This window comes from Amborella trichopoda, chromosome 10, assembly GCF_054954075.1.
Source record: "Amborella trichopoda isolate Santa Cruz 75 chromosome 10, AtrichopodaSantaCruz75HAP2 v2.0, whole genome shotgun sequence".
NCBI lineage: Eukaryota > Viridiplantae > Streptophyta > Magnoliopsida > Amborellales > Amborellaceae > Amborella > Amborella trichopoda.
The window spans coordinates 35,244,061-35,259,019 of record NC_142345.1 but is presented as its reverse complement, the minus strand read 5'-3'; the positions used below and the strand labels follow the sequence as shown (position 1 = coordinate 35,259,019).

The 14,959-nt window shown below is 33.0% G+C and overlaps 1 protein-coding gene across 3 annotated transcripts; it reads left to right on the top strand.

The window, feature by feature from the left end:
• Positions 1 to 1,183: 1,183 nt before the first annotated feature.
• LOC18446605 (WAT1-related protein At1g44800) lies at positions 1,184 to 7,748 on the top strand. 3 transcript variants are annotated; one of them, XM_020675083.2, is made up of 7 exons: positions 1,184 to 1,538; positions 1,677 to 1,739; positions 1,874 to 1,990; positions 2,580 to 2,832; positions 2,985 to 3,140; positions 4,759 to 4,910; positions 7,498 to 7,748. In XM_020675083.2, the coding sequence occupies exons 1-7, from the start codon at positions 1,366 to 1,368 to the stop codon at positions 7,637 to 7,639; spliced, it is 1,056 nt and encodes a 351-aa protein (XP_020530742.1). In that variant the 5' UTR covers positions 1,184 to 1,365; the 3' UTR covers positions 7,640 to 7,748. The 3 variants fall into 3 exon arrangements, with proteins under 3 accessions (XP_020530742.1, XP_020530743.1, XP_020530741.1); XM_020675084.2 differs by lacking the exon at positions 4,759 to 4,910 and having other exon boundaries at positions 1,228 to 1,538; XM_020675082.2 differs by lacking the exon at positions 7,498 to 7,748 and having other exon boundaries at positions 1,228 to 1,538; positions 4,759 to 5,231.
• Positions 7,749 to 14,959: the final 7,211 nt, after the last annotated feature.

Below are 14,959 nucleotides of genomic sequence, written 5' to 3'. Positions count from 1 at the left end.
TATGAATAGTTTGTTGGATTCTCTCTCTAAAGTTCCCTCTCTTTCTAAAAATATGAAAAAGTTGTTGATTTTTACCCCAAAAGCAATCTAAAAGCATGAATAGATGTGTTGATTTCTCATTCTAAAGGTATAAATGAGTTTGTTTGTTTCTCACTTTTTCTTTCCCATTTTTTCTCACTCTAAGTTTATCTCCAATTCATTATGCCTATGAAGAGAAACTAACCCATTTACAACTTTTAGGGACTAATATAAATATAAATGTGAAAAAGAGATACAGAAAAATAAGAAAAAGAGATAGAAATAAGGATATCTTCATCATAAATAAAACTGAAAGTCTGAAAGTTTCCTAGAGAAGTTAATGAGAGATAAAACAAAATGAAACTATTTACTTTTAGTATAAAGAAGTCACAATTATTTATAGAGAAAATTACAAAAAACACTCTAAAATGAGCTACCTATGCAACTTACACCTGCCCCAATCTTTTCTCGTACTTTTTTCCCCAAACAACTTTTCTTCGCAACTAACCCCCCCAACCTAAAAGTAGCATGAAATAAGACTAAACTGCCCTTGATTGTTTTCACACGGCCTTCTCTCTCCTGTTTTGACACGCGTTCCTGCAATACAAACACGCGCTCTGGCATTCTGAATGTGCGCTTCGGCAATACAGGTCTAAGCCACCGCGCTCCGGTATTATGAGAACGCATTCCGACAGTGCAAAGACACATTCCAGTAATGCAAAGATGTGTTTCAGCGGTACGCTACTTGGGACGCACAAATTGATTCGGTTTGTTCGGGAAGGGCCTTTCGATTAAAAAAAATAGCAACTTTTTTACCTCAGGAGGTTTTTGCGAGAAAATGTTGTTATGGGGAAAAAAGTGAGAGAAAAGATTAGGGTGGGGGTAACTTACATAGATAGTTGATTTTAGAGTGTTTTTTGTGATTTTTTCTTATTTACAACCATCTAAAGTGAAATCTCATAGCTTAGGTAGTCACAAAGTTCAAGAAATTTTTTTTTGAAATTTGTGCTTGGTAATGGAATAAATTCAACCATCCAATTTTATATTCAATAGTCAAGATTAATTGTGATCACTTGTATCAAAAGTAAATGGTCTCATTATATACTTTTTCAAAAAAAAAAAATATGGGCACATGAATGTGAGATGCTTTTCAACAAGTGGCATTACGAGGAGAACATTTAAATTATGCTTTTTGAGAACTTTACATTAGGAAAGCTTTAGCTGTCATTTAGCTGCATCACTTCCTATAGAAATATTTTTTTGAGAACTTTACATTAGGAAAGCCTTAGCTGTCATTTAGTTGCATCACTTCTTATAGAGTTGGCGGAGAGAGAGAGAGAGAGAGAGATGGAGGTCTATGTTCCTGTTTTGGCACAATTCCTTGTTCAGTTATGTATAGCAGTGATGTACCTAATGACGAAGGGTGCATTTGCAGGTGGTATGAGCCCCTTCGTTTTTATAACCTACAGAACCATCATAGCCACTGTATTCTTGGCCCCGTTTGCTTTCATTGCAGAAAGGTTCTTTCTCTCGCTCTTGCTCTTAGTGTAAGCTTGTGTGAATTATCTAGGTATCGTAAATCTTGGTTTTAGTCGACCCCAAATAGTTGGAAAAAAAGCTCTGATAATAATGATGAGATCTTGGTTTTATATTTGCAGGGAGACCCGGCCTCCACTAACTATTAAAATTGCATCTCAGATTTTTATACTTGGCTTCCTTGGGTAACCTGCAGTTTTATTTTTCCCATTTTCCTTCTTTCCTTTTGTGTGATTTAATGAAATTTAAACAAAACAGGGTCACTAAGTAAAAGAAGCGCGTTGAACTTGAGAAAGATTTTAACCCTATGAATTTGCAGGATCGGGATAACCCAGAATTGCTATTTCAGTTCACTTTATCTCACATCTTCCACTTTTGTTTCTACACTCTCGAATCTCATACCAGCCACTACTTTCCTCATGGCTCTCCTCCTAAGGTTAGTTTGCTGTTTGGTTAATTCAATTATTAATTTTCAAGTTACTTAATTTGCTTTTCTAGACCAGGGTGCTGAGGCCCGTCCTTTGGGCGTCGCCGAGTTTCCCTGAGTTTAGTGTAAAATTTGGGGACATATAAAAATTCAAAGAAATTCCAAAAAATTGTAAAACAATATGAGATGGCTTTATTATGTTTTGAATATAATATAAATGTTTTTTTTCTTTGATTAATGAGTTCTTTTTGCTGCAATATATAACTTTTTATTTTCTATTTTTGGAATTTTAAAAATATCCCAAATTATAAATCAAAATTTCTTTACTTTTTAAGATTATTTTACCTCTTTAAAGTTCATTTTGGTATTATTTTTCCTTTACAAGGATTTTTTATTTTCCAATTTTTCTGATTTTTCCCCTTTTTTTAAGGTTCTTTTTCTTTGCCTTGACTTCTGCTTGATAACTCGCTTTGGCCAAGGCCCAATGCCTTGGCTGAGGCTAGTCTCATAGCAGTGCTTTAGTTTCCTTTTGCTATTTCAAGTATCCTTAATTAGGATTACAAGAAGTATTTGCTAACAAATTCTTTTGTTACAATAGATTGGAGAAATTTGATATAATTAGTATGAGAGGAAAGGCAAAGTTTCTTGGAATAGTTATATGTGTTGGAGGTGCCATGATTATGACACTGGTGAGAGGTCCTACCATTAGATTGCTCAGAAACCTTGAATTGGATGAGTCTCCTGTCTATCTTTTGGGAGAAGTATCCTCAAATCCATCAACTAATTGGACTTTGGGATCAATTATTATTTTCTTGAGCATTTTGGCATGGTCGGCATGGCTAAATTACCAGGTTATTACCATTAAATCCTTTGTTATCCTAATCAAATAAAGTGACTTCCTCTTTCTTTTGTAATTTATTTTGGATTTCATATTAGAACTAATTCCTTAGCGACTTCTCCTAATTAAATTCATTGAAAAATTCGTATTTCCAATGATTTTCAGGCATGGGCATTCAAGAATTATCCGGCTCCTTTATCCTTGACTGCACTCATGTGCTTCATGGGAATATTTCCTTCAGCTTTGATTGCTGTTCTTGTTGAGGATTCCACAGCTTGGAGGCTGAAGTGGGATATACGTCTATTCATCTATATTTACAGTGTAATTAGTCAACCACTCCTTGTGCATTTCTTTATTGGAAAAGTATTTCATGCAGGCTGGACCGCATTTCTACAATAGGTTTAAAACATTCATCTTAGAGATGGATTCAAATAGGTAGTCAATCTGAAAACAAGTGTAACTAACGGTCCAAATGTTTTTTTAATATAATTATCATTTCTAGTTTTTTTTTAAAAAAACAAATTTCATATTCATGATCTCCATGTTAAAAATTATTATATGTTCCCCAAATATTGTGATCAAATAAAATATTTTTATCTTCAAGCCCGTATTTCTTCAATATGCGGGCTGGTTGCATAGAAACTGTGTCCTTTATTTGGAGTTTCTATTTCAATTCTAGTTTGGTGATATATAGTCACTATGGGATTTTATGGGGATATTAAAGTATTTTTCCTTTCAAAAGGGAATTTTTGGGATAATTACAAGGAATTTAATATATTAAAATAAGGATATTATTTATTGTGAAGTGATTTTATATCTAGATTAACATATGTAATTCTAATTATAAGATTTTAAAACATGACTATGTTAAAAAGTTTATCAATGACAAATTTGACAATAATTTTAATTTATATGAAAGTTAACATATCAAAACTCGTGATCAACATAATAGCTGTAAGCTACAAATCTTTGCAAATTGCTCGCCATATGCCTTATTGAAAAATCTAGTCCTACTTTGGTATTTTGGGATTAAGGAGCCTTTCATATTCAAATGGGTAATTTCAATTTATCTGAGATATTTTTCACTAAGTATCGAAGCAGAAGTATTGAAAGGTCTTGAGCCGTGGGCACGGCAAAAACCATTAGGAACAGCTTTTTTTATCCTTAATGCACCGAGTCAAAAGCCGAACTATTTTTTTTTCTATGATGAAAATATAAGTTCCAACTTGAAAGCCGAACTATTTTTTTTCTATGATGAAGATATAAGTTCCCACTTGGTTTGAGTCAACCATGCAATTGCACACACAACTCATGTTGCAATTAAAAAACTTTGAATTTGTAATCCTAAAATAAGGTTTCTCAATATGATTGCCATATACCAATCATCACACATCTAATATACAAATAAGGTTTCTTATTCGTGAGTCGGCCCGCTAATTCACCAACATCCGTCTTTAAAATGGATGTAAAAAACCCATCGGGCTAAAATGAATTTAGAATAGAATTTTTTTAAAAAAAATGATATTACAAATATTCAAAGTTCTATTTTTTTCATATTCATGATGATCTTAACCTAGATCATAAATCCCTATAACTTGGGATTAACTATCGACTTTTAAGATTCATTTAAGTGGGGGTGCATATGTATAGTATGAGTCAGGCTTAATTGCTTCATCATGATTCACATGTTTAGTATTGGTCGGGCTTAATTGATTAATGTTTGTTGATTTGTAACGTCATGTCCTAGGCTCAATTCCTATCAAAGGTATGGGCCATATCCCCTATGATTATCCCAAAAACAAAAAAAAAAAATATTCTCTTCTATTCACGTAAAGTTAAGGTGCTTGTGCAACAACATTATTGAGAAGGTGACCACATAAAAAGCGAATACAGATCCAACAACCCGTTTGATTGATTTCAACGATTTGGCACACTGCAGGGTGTGTTTTGTACAGCATTCCAATTCTACGTTCAAAGTTGGTGCATCAAAATCAAAGGCCCTCTTTTCCCTGCCGCTTTCTATCCTATTTGCACCCTTATAGTATCCATTATGGAGCCTGCTGTTTTCCATGTTTCTGTTCACGTCGGAAGGTGGGTTTCTTTTGTTTGCATGAGGAGAGAGAGAGAGGTGTGTGTAAATTCAAGAGAGAGAAAAAAGAGTAGATATGCATCTGAAAGAGAGAGTGTTGATTATTTCGGAGTCTCCCACCACAATGAGGTTTTTACCATGGTTGGTAAGATGTTACTTCAGTGATCAACGGTCCCACCACGGGTGAGATCTCATTTTGATGGGTAGAATCTCACCATGGTGAGATTTAACCTCTCATGGACAAGTAGTCAAGAGTCACGCGATTGTAGCTTTATTGTGGTGGACATAAACAAATATTTCACTGGGTCTTATTGCAGTCAAAATAATACTTTATCATTACAAAAAGTAGGTAATACAAAGAAAACTGATCTTAAGCCTATAAAAATTTACTGAGGTCAATAGATTCTGATGTGTAGCAAATAGTCACAGTGATAAAAAATAGGAGGTCTGGAGCCACAAGAAAACCGTTTTTTTCGAAGCGTTCGTAAACTTTCAAAATACAAGTGAGTCCTGTCGAGTACAACTCTAGGATACAATAAAATCGAAAATACAATTCTTGAGTTTATCAATTGCATACTCAACAGACCCACACAAAACTTCAACAACATATTGTTGTCTTTCCAATCGGGATAATACCATTAGACTTCAATTAGAAATAAAATTTGGATATCAATAGCTCTCCCTCTTTCTCTATCTCTCACTATTTGCAAATATCATCAAATTGGTAATTTTGCCTGAAAGACATCGATTGGGTATGGTTAGCAAGAATAAATTCACTTGTATCAGATCAATGGATGAAAACAAAAATGATTATGTTATACTAGTATTGAACAATAGATGATTTATTTGTCAAAAAAAAAAAAAAAAATGGATAATTTTAAAAACAAAAAAAAATTATATAAGGTTGCAACCTTAAAATGTAGAATTAGAGTGCATATAAAAAATCCATTGGAAAAGGTTGTTTTATTGTTTAAAAACCCTCTAAATTGATCATCTCGATATTAACATGTATGAATATGACAAAAAATATAATAAATATATATCTATATCTATATAAATATATATATATTATTTTGAGTCCCAAAAATAGTGCATCTTGCAATATATTATCTAGACCGTTCATTTTCAAAATTTTCATATATTTATGGATCTACTTGATTTTTACCAGCTTTGGAATTTTAAATTTTATAATTAGAAATGAAAATTGATTTTCAGGTAATCCTAAGAACTTTTGACACAAAAACTACATGTTATGATAAAATTTGGAGGGGTGCCCTAATTGGATTGTTTAAGGTTGCAACCTCATGGAAAGAGCACCTGAATAAAAATTCCCACTCAAAAAAAGTGGTCAATTAACCCAAATATGGGTGCTGTCAAATGATTTATTCATCTCACTTGAAACTCTACAGAGAATTTTCTTCAACTCCAACGCCTTATACACAAACTCACACTCCTTCTCATTCTTCTCTTCTCCTCGTGCTTCTGTAAATTTCTAGTAAGAGAGGCATAAAGAGCGCATACGACCAGAGAGGGAGTCAAACATCCTCAACACTAAAACAAAATGAGCCCACCCCTTTTTATATCTTTAAAAAATATATTTTATTATGGAAAATTGTTTCATACGGGCTGGATCGTATTTCTACAGTATGCGGTCCAGAGGTATAAAGCATCCATCTTAAAAATGGATGCAAATAGGTGGTTCATCTAAAAATAAGTGTAATTAACGATTTAAAGGTTTTTTTAATACAATTATTATTTCTAGTTTTCAAAAAAAAAAAAACAAATTCATACTCATGATCTCTATGTTAAAGATTATATATTTTTTAAAAATTAAGATCAAATTTATTTAAAAAATAAATTTATTCTTAAGCCTGCACTTCTACAATATGCGGGCTGGAGGCATAGAAACCATGTCTTTTATTATAACCCGTATGTCATATGCCATTCGCAAGAAAAGTGGTATTAAATGTTTATTAAAATGAGGCCACATAAAGCATGATGCGGCCAAACTATACGAAAGAAAAGGGACAGATGAAATAAGAGATTGTCTACAAAGAGACCATTTACTTTTAGTACAAGGAGGTTATAGCTTTTTTTACTCATTAGATACCAAATTGGATGGCTTGGGGTGCTTCATGAAGTTCGAAAACGTTTTTTTTAAAAAAATGTGTCTAATCAATGACACTCTTACAACTACTTATTTTAAAATCTATGAGATAAGAATAATTGTGACCTCCTTATACAAAAAGTAACTAGTCTCTCTAACTATAAAATTACCAATTTAGTCATGATGTGTACATATGCTATCAAACGAATGGGGAGCTTGGGGTCTACATTATATTAAACTCTTCTTTAGCAATATTATGAGAAGAATGGTAAAAAAAAGATGCATCCAAATTTTTGAACCCTCATAGTCTACTGCCAACAAAATTATGTATTAGTGTCATATTTTTAGTGTGCCAACAAAAATTATGAACACAAGTTTCCATATTGCATAAAATAAAAAATAGATGAGTGCAAGAAAGAGAGAGAGAGAGAGAGAGAGTTATTTGCTTCATGGTCCATTGACTCTTCTAAATTTAATTTCAGTGCGGTGGGGATGGTTACCGTAATTGCTGGACTTTACTGTGTTCTATGGGGCAAGGCCAAGCAAGAGAAGGTGAGAGGCCTCAGTCCAAAGGAAAACGAAGCGTCGCATGTCACAATGAACGAGCCTTTGTTGGCGTCATAGCAGAAAGAAAAACCTTATGTCCTAGAAAGAGAAGACAATTTATGTCCTAGAGAGAGGAGAGAATGGTACTTTTCGGTCTAAATAAAAAGGTAACAAATTCAGTCAAAAAGAGAGAAATAATAATACTTAAAACCCTAAAAAAAGAGATGGTACTTGATATCTTTTGTGAGTAATGATCCTATAAGATTTTTCCTCATTCATGTGTGGAAGATTTCAAAGGATCATCACTAAAGTTAGTACGGATCTCTAGAAAAGTTATCTATGGGTGTAGGACTTGACTTTTATATAAATCTATACCAAATTTAATGGTGATCCTTTAGGGTCCTACACACATGGGTGGGGGAGGTTCTTATAGGATAATTTCTCATCTTTTACATATGACATATCTATGATCCAGCTTATCGCTTCAATTACTCGAGGAAGACCTACAGAAAGTGGCATGCTATTGTATTGATCAGTGGTTAAAAAAACGGATCGGTGACACAAATCGGTTACACCCATACCCATGTATGATCGGAGAATCGGTGGATAGGATCGGAAAATCGGCGGAATCGATAATTTTTACTCAAAAGTTTTTCAAAAAATCACTCTAAATTTCCAAAAAGAGTGTTCTTTTAGTTTATAAAAGAAATTAGAAGTTGTGCATTATGTGCATTTGTTACTTTCTCAAAATAGGTGAATACTAAGAGTTTGAGATGTTGTTGTCCTGTCTAGATGTCTATTGTGCTAACTATGCAATCATATCACTAACATGACTTTTATTGTTATGACACTATAAAATTCTTCAAAAAATATTTATTCCATAAAAAAAGAAAATAATGATATTAAAAGATTATTACATTAAAATTTAGTTTTTTCTTTTTAGGTTTTAGAAAAATAATGTTATTGCATTATACTTTTTATTAGTTTTTAGAAAATACATAAGTACTAAGAACTTGTCTCATTTCGTAGTGTATGTTATCCATTATATTCATTTTATAGTCAAATAAAATATAAAGTGCAACTCATTGCAATAAAATGAATTTCTTTGACTCAAATTTACAATGCAAAAAAATAAAAACGGAAGTGTATAATAGCTTTGGATTTTTTGATTAATAGAGAGAAAACAAAGTTATGACCCTCAAAATAATTAAATCTAATAAGTAATAACTAGTATGGATAAAAATATAGAATTTAGAAACATAATTTGCAATCATAGTTTAATAAAATTAAAATAAATAAATAAATTCATATTTTTTTAAAAAAAATGTCTAACTCAAAAGGTGGAAAATGTGACGTTGGAATCGGTTCATGATGTCATGATAGATGACGTGTCCGATTGGTGACTATACCGATTCAGGTCATCATTAAACGATTTCTTGTAAAAAAACAGCCGGATCTTGTTTTATGGCTAAATCAAGAATAGTCCAACAGATACTTAATTTAGATCGCCCAATTCCATATTGGATCACCGATTTTTGAAACCTTTGGTATTGATTAACTAGATTCATGTTCCTGATTCGGTAGGGGTTTGTAATAATATAGGGTTCTACGTTATGCTTTCATTCAATGGGTATCTTTTTTACTTTGCTTGAAAAGGTGAAGTTTAATGCTTTCAAACTCTAGCCATTTATAATGCTTTCAATCTTAAATGGGCAACCTTTCTATATTTACCCGTCATATACATCTTATGCATGTCCCCCATCTCCCGGCGGTCCAACTTGAATGGACACTTGAGAAGTTACTTGTCTCAAAATGTCACAAGTGTGCAATTACCTTGTGATCTAGATCTAATGCTTCATTATTTTATTATTTTTCTACAAATCTTATGAATACGAAATTTGGTACATCTTATTATCTAAATGGGATGCATCGAAAGAAAGTATTATTTTTTTTTTTTTGAAAACCTTAAATGACAAAATACCCATAAAACTTTCAGGGTTATTTTGGTCATTTTATTTTATCAAGAATGTCTTCTTTTTTTTCAGTGTAAATTTAAGAGAGGAATGCATGCCTCAAATTTGGTGTCAAAATGTTTTGTAGAAAACAAAATAACCAAAGTTAAAACAATGTATAGGTGTGACATTGTGATTGGGGCCATTTTAACCATCCATCAAATTGGACGAGAGACAATGGAAGTATATAAAATAAGATATATATGATGAGAAAGTATAGAAAGTTTTCCTTACCTTAAATAATAAAATTGAAAGTAAGAATTAAAGAACAAAAATCCCCCGGTCTACTGCATGAAAATTTAGCACCCATCTAACAAGATAATGGATTCATGACCTCCTTGAAACACATAATTGCTGGTTCACAGTGCCCCAAGGCTCATCGACTCGCCGTTTCTTACCGTGTCTTTGCCACGTTGACCGGTTACCTATAGAATCAGTCTTGACTCTTGACAGACCACTCACTTGGCCGAATATGGGGCCAGTGAGTCCGAGCAGAGTCCTTGAATAGAGCCACTGCGAGATCTTTTAGATACTATCATATTAAATTTATTAAAAGTACGTTCCACAAGTCTCTTTGGGATCCTAATTTGTATGGGCTACAATTTGTTCGAAAATAGTTTTCTAGAGAGTCCTATTGTCATGAGGATAAGGGTGAGGGTGTACCGAAGAAGTGGGAAAAGTTAAAGAAATATTACTTATATATCGGTTTTAGTTTCCGTTATTACGAAAATACTTAAAATTGTATGTTATTATATATATGTCTATTTTTTCAACTTCATAATAATGTTTTTCAGAAAAGATTTTCGATTTTTGAAAATCCAAATATCTCTAATACAAGCAAACTTTTATATTGGTCAAGTTGTGAGTTGTCGTGGTGTTAGGGTTTCCTATAAGAATACAAGACGTTCTTGGCTTCCATTCTTAGGAGTGGTCTAACGTTTCTCAAAAAATTCCAAAAAGATGGTTATTTTAAAAAAATAGTGTAAAAAGCTATCCGTAAATTTGAACCTCGACAAGGCCAAATTTTGCTAACCAAATGGACACTTTAGTATATCTGATTTATATTTAAGGTATTAGAATAATTAAAGTAAACAACGTGATTCTTTTTGAAAAAGGGCTATAAATATTTGGAAACGTGATCATTTTTTAAAAAGGGCTATAAATATTTGGAAACGTGATCCTTTTTGAAAAAGGGCTATAAATATTTGGAAGCACTATAAATATTCGGATTTTTAAAAATCGAAAATTTTAAATTTTTTTGAAAGTGGATAGTTTGGTCTTTTTTTGTTCCAGAAAAAACGAGTTGAAAAAAAGGATATGTAATGATGGAAACTAAAAGGTATTTTTATAATAGTAATAAATATAGCAGATATTTGTATAATTTTCCCAAAAAATTAAACCTATATAAATAGGTGGTGGTAGGTGATGGCAGCATATGAGAAATAATTGATGTGAGGAGTAAGTGGGGCATGAGATATTTGGGTAGGTGGGAGACAAAGCAGTTAATTTTCAAGATTTTCATGAGTTTGTAGATCTATTTGATTTGAATTGGAATTTAAAAATTTACAATTAGAGATAAATTGGATTATACGGCGATCTTAAAAACTTTTGACACCAAAACTACATATTAAGATAAAATTTGGTGGCGCACCTTATTTGGATTGTTTAAGGTCGCAACCTTATACAAAGTGCACCCAACTTTTAATCCTAGAATTTAAGGTGTTACCAGGTAATTTGGCAACTGGAAGTTAGAATTACAATCATAAACTTTTAGTCCTAGAATTTGAAAGACAGACCTTTTAGTTCCTAATACTGGAAAAATGATGTATTTGATTAATTTCTTTAGAAATAAAGGGGTTTTGAAAAGTTATGTTTAATGTAATTGTAGCAAATCTATATTTGCAATTAGCTTCTACCAATGTTGTTTCTTCCTTCCATTTTAGCTACGAGGATTTCCTGTTTTCCACGTTGGCCGTGGCGTCACCGCCAACGTCGCCCAACGCCTTAATTTCTTTCTTGTCAGCATATTGTATGCTCCCTCGGGACTTTATTCCCGAGTAAATATGTTGGAAACTGGCGATGTAACGTGCGCCAACGTTGCCCAACGCCTTACTTTCTTTCTTGTCAGCATATTGTATGCTCCCTCGTGACTATATTCCCTGGTAATTATGTTCGAAACTAGGAATGATACGATTGGAAACTCTGGATGAAACGAGACAAATAAATCATGAGCCTTACTTTCTTTCTTGTCAGCATATTGTATGCTCCCTCGGGACTATATTCCCTCATAAATATGTTGAAAACCGTCATATTTTATGCTCCCTCGGGACTATATACCCTCGTAAATATTTTGGAAACTAGGATCAAACGATTGGAAACTCAGGTTTTAATATGCACAAGTACCGCGAGATCTAGAGCACTAGAGTTGGGGATTATAACGATTGGAAACTCAAGCTTTAATATGCACAAGTAAGTTTTTTTTTAGTTTTAATATGCATAAGTACTGCGAGATTTAGAGCACTAAAGTTGGGGATCATAACGATTGGAAACTCAAGTGCAATAGAGTTGGGGATCATAATGATTGGAAACTCAAGTTTTAATATGTACAAGTAAGTTTTTTCCAAGTTTTAATATGCACAAGTATTGTGAGATCTAAAACACTAGAGTTGGAGATCATAACGATTGGAAACTAGAGTTGGGGATCATAACGATTGGAAACTCAAGTCAAGTATTGCGAGATCTTGTGTTGCGAGATCTAGAGCACTAGAGTTGAGATCTCATACCAGAGTTGATTGGAAACTCAAGTTTTAATATGCACAATAGCAAGATCTTGTGCTGCGAGATCTAGAGCACCAAAGTATTGAGGTCTCGCACCAGAGTTAAGCCATGAACCCCACTGCGAGATCTAGAGCACTAGAGTTGGGGATCATAACGATTGGAGAGATCTAGGGCACTAGAGTTGGGGATCGTAACGATTGGACACTAGAGTTGGGGATCATAATGACTGGAGAGATCTAGAGCACTAGAGTTGGGGATCATAACGCTTGGAAACTCAGGTTTTAATATGCACAAGTAAGTTTTAATATGCACTAGTATTGCGAGATCATATGTATAAGTACTGCGAGATATTGTACTGTTGAGATCTCGTACCATAGTTGATTGGAAACTCGAGTTTTAATCTTGTACTGTTGAGATCTCGTACCATAGTTGATTGGAAACTCAAGTTTTAATATGCACAAGTAGTTTTAATATGAGATCTTGTACCATATTTGATTGGAAACTCAAGTTTTAATATGCACAAGTATTAGTTGATTGGAAACTCAAGTTTTAATATGCACAAGCAGTTTTAATATACATAAATAGCGAACTGAAGTATTAATATGCACAAGTAGTTTTAATATGCATAAGTAGCGAGATCTTTGTACTGCGAAATCTAGAGCACCAGAGTTGAGCCATGAACCCCTAGTTTTAATATGCATAAGTAGCGAGATCTTTGTACTGCGAGATCTAAAGCACTTGAGTTGAGCCATGAACCCCTAGTCTTAATATGCATAAGTAACGAAATCTTTGTGCTGCGAGATTATGGAGCACCAGAGTTGAGCCATGAACCCCTACCCGCATATGTGCAAAAGAAGTACGCCATCAAGCAATTATATATATATTCATTTGTTAGTATGTTAGGTGTGTTCCGCAAGGGCATTCTTTCCCATCGAATCTTATTTCCAATACACAAAGTGATGAGGATGAACTCATATTAATGAAATTTAAACTCATACTAATAATCTCTATACAAATAAGACAAAGACACACTTTAAACACACTATGTTACAAAGGAGATATTATTTGAAATAACGTTTAATATTTTCAAAAGAAAAATTGTTTGCTGCATCCAAGCCTGCACATTTTACTATGCGGGCTCGAAGATCAAGACTGCCTACCAAAACTGGATCCCATAAAAAATAGTCCTCCAAAAAATATATAAAATTAACGGTTTAAATATTTTTACCAAAAAATATCATTTCTGGTTTTTTAAATTTATTTATTTTTACAGATTAATAATCTCCATGTTAAAGATTATAGATTCCCTAAAAATTCAGATCAAATTCCATTTCAAAAATAAATTATTAAAGGGCCCGCATTTATACATGTGCGTCCGTGGACTCATCATAGAAACCTTGTTCTTTTCTAAATCAGAATACAAGAATAAATCTTTTAAATGAAACGCATCATATGTCCTTTTTAGAAATGGAGGGGATAAAATCTCGTTCCCAAAAAAACAAAAATAGACGATGATAAAGTATACCAAAAGTACTATGTTTTAAATTGTGGACATAGCACTTCTCAAAAAAAAAAAAAAATTCTAGAAAAAGTTTATAAAAAGGTGAGGCCCTAAACTAGCAAATTAAGTCATACCTCAAAAATCCATTAGAAAAGGTTGTTTCGATTCTGAAATTCCTCAACTTCATCATCTCCACCTCAAGCTGTATGGACATGAGAAAAAAATACTTCAAGTCTTGAAAATAGTGCACTTTATAATATATCATCTAAACCATTAATTTTCAAGTTTTTAAAGTATTCATAGAATTGCTTGATCTACGCTATTTTTTAATCTATAAATTCTGTAGTTAGAGATGAAAGTAAAATTTCAGACCATCATAAACTAATACTAAAACAACATATTTTGGCACTATTTGAAAGTGGACCCTACTCTGATTATTTAGAGCCTCGGCTATATACAAACCATTCCCCTTAATTTTTACTCTTTTTTTCATCTTAATGTTAACCATAGTTCAAATTTTCCACCCCAAAATTTTTGGATCCAAAACCCGAGGATGGATTATGAAGGGAGGAGTAAGTACGTGAATCAATGGACTCACCAATACCTCACCCCTGAAAAGTCATCATTAATGTTATAATGTAGCATCTAAAAAATCGGCCTATTAACTCAAGATCGGTCACTGATCCATTTCGATTTGGCCCGATTCCTACAGTCATGTATACATGAATGTTTTTTCAGTGCACTAATTGGCCGACTAATCGGATTAATCAGCACTAATTAGCCGATTAGTGCACTAATCAATGATTTGTTCTAAATATGGACCGTTAAGTGTACTGTCATAGTGCAAAATTTGCAAAGCTGTATCCGGACCACGGATTGTTTACACCTCTTGGCTTCAATTTTCTCTTTTGAATTTGGTTGAATTCCCCTTTAAGATTTACAAAAAATATTGGTTATAGATGGTTGAGAGAGATTAAAATTTAATCTAACTTAGATATAGAGTCATGGCTTCTAGGATTGAGGGTTTGAAGGTACGTACCAAAGATTATCTGATACCACAAAAAAAAGGAAAAAAGATTGTGGGAAGGAGGTTATCTGATACCACAA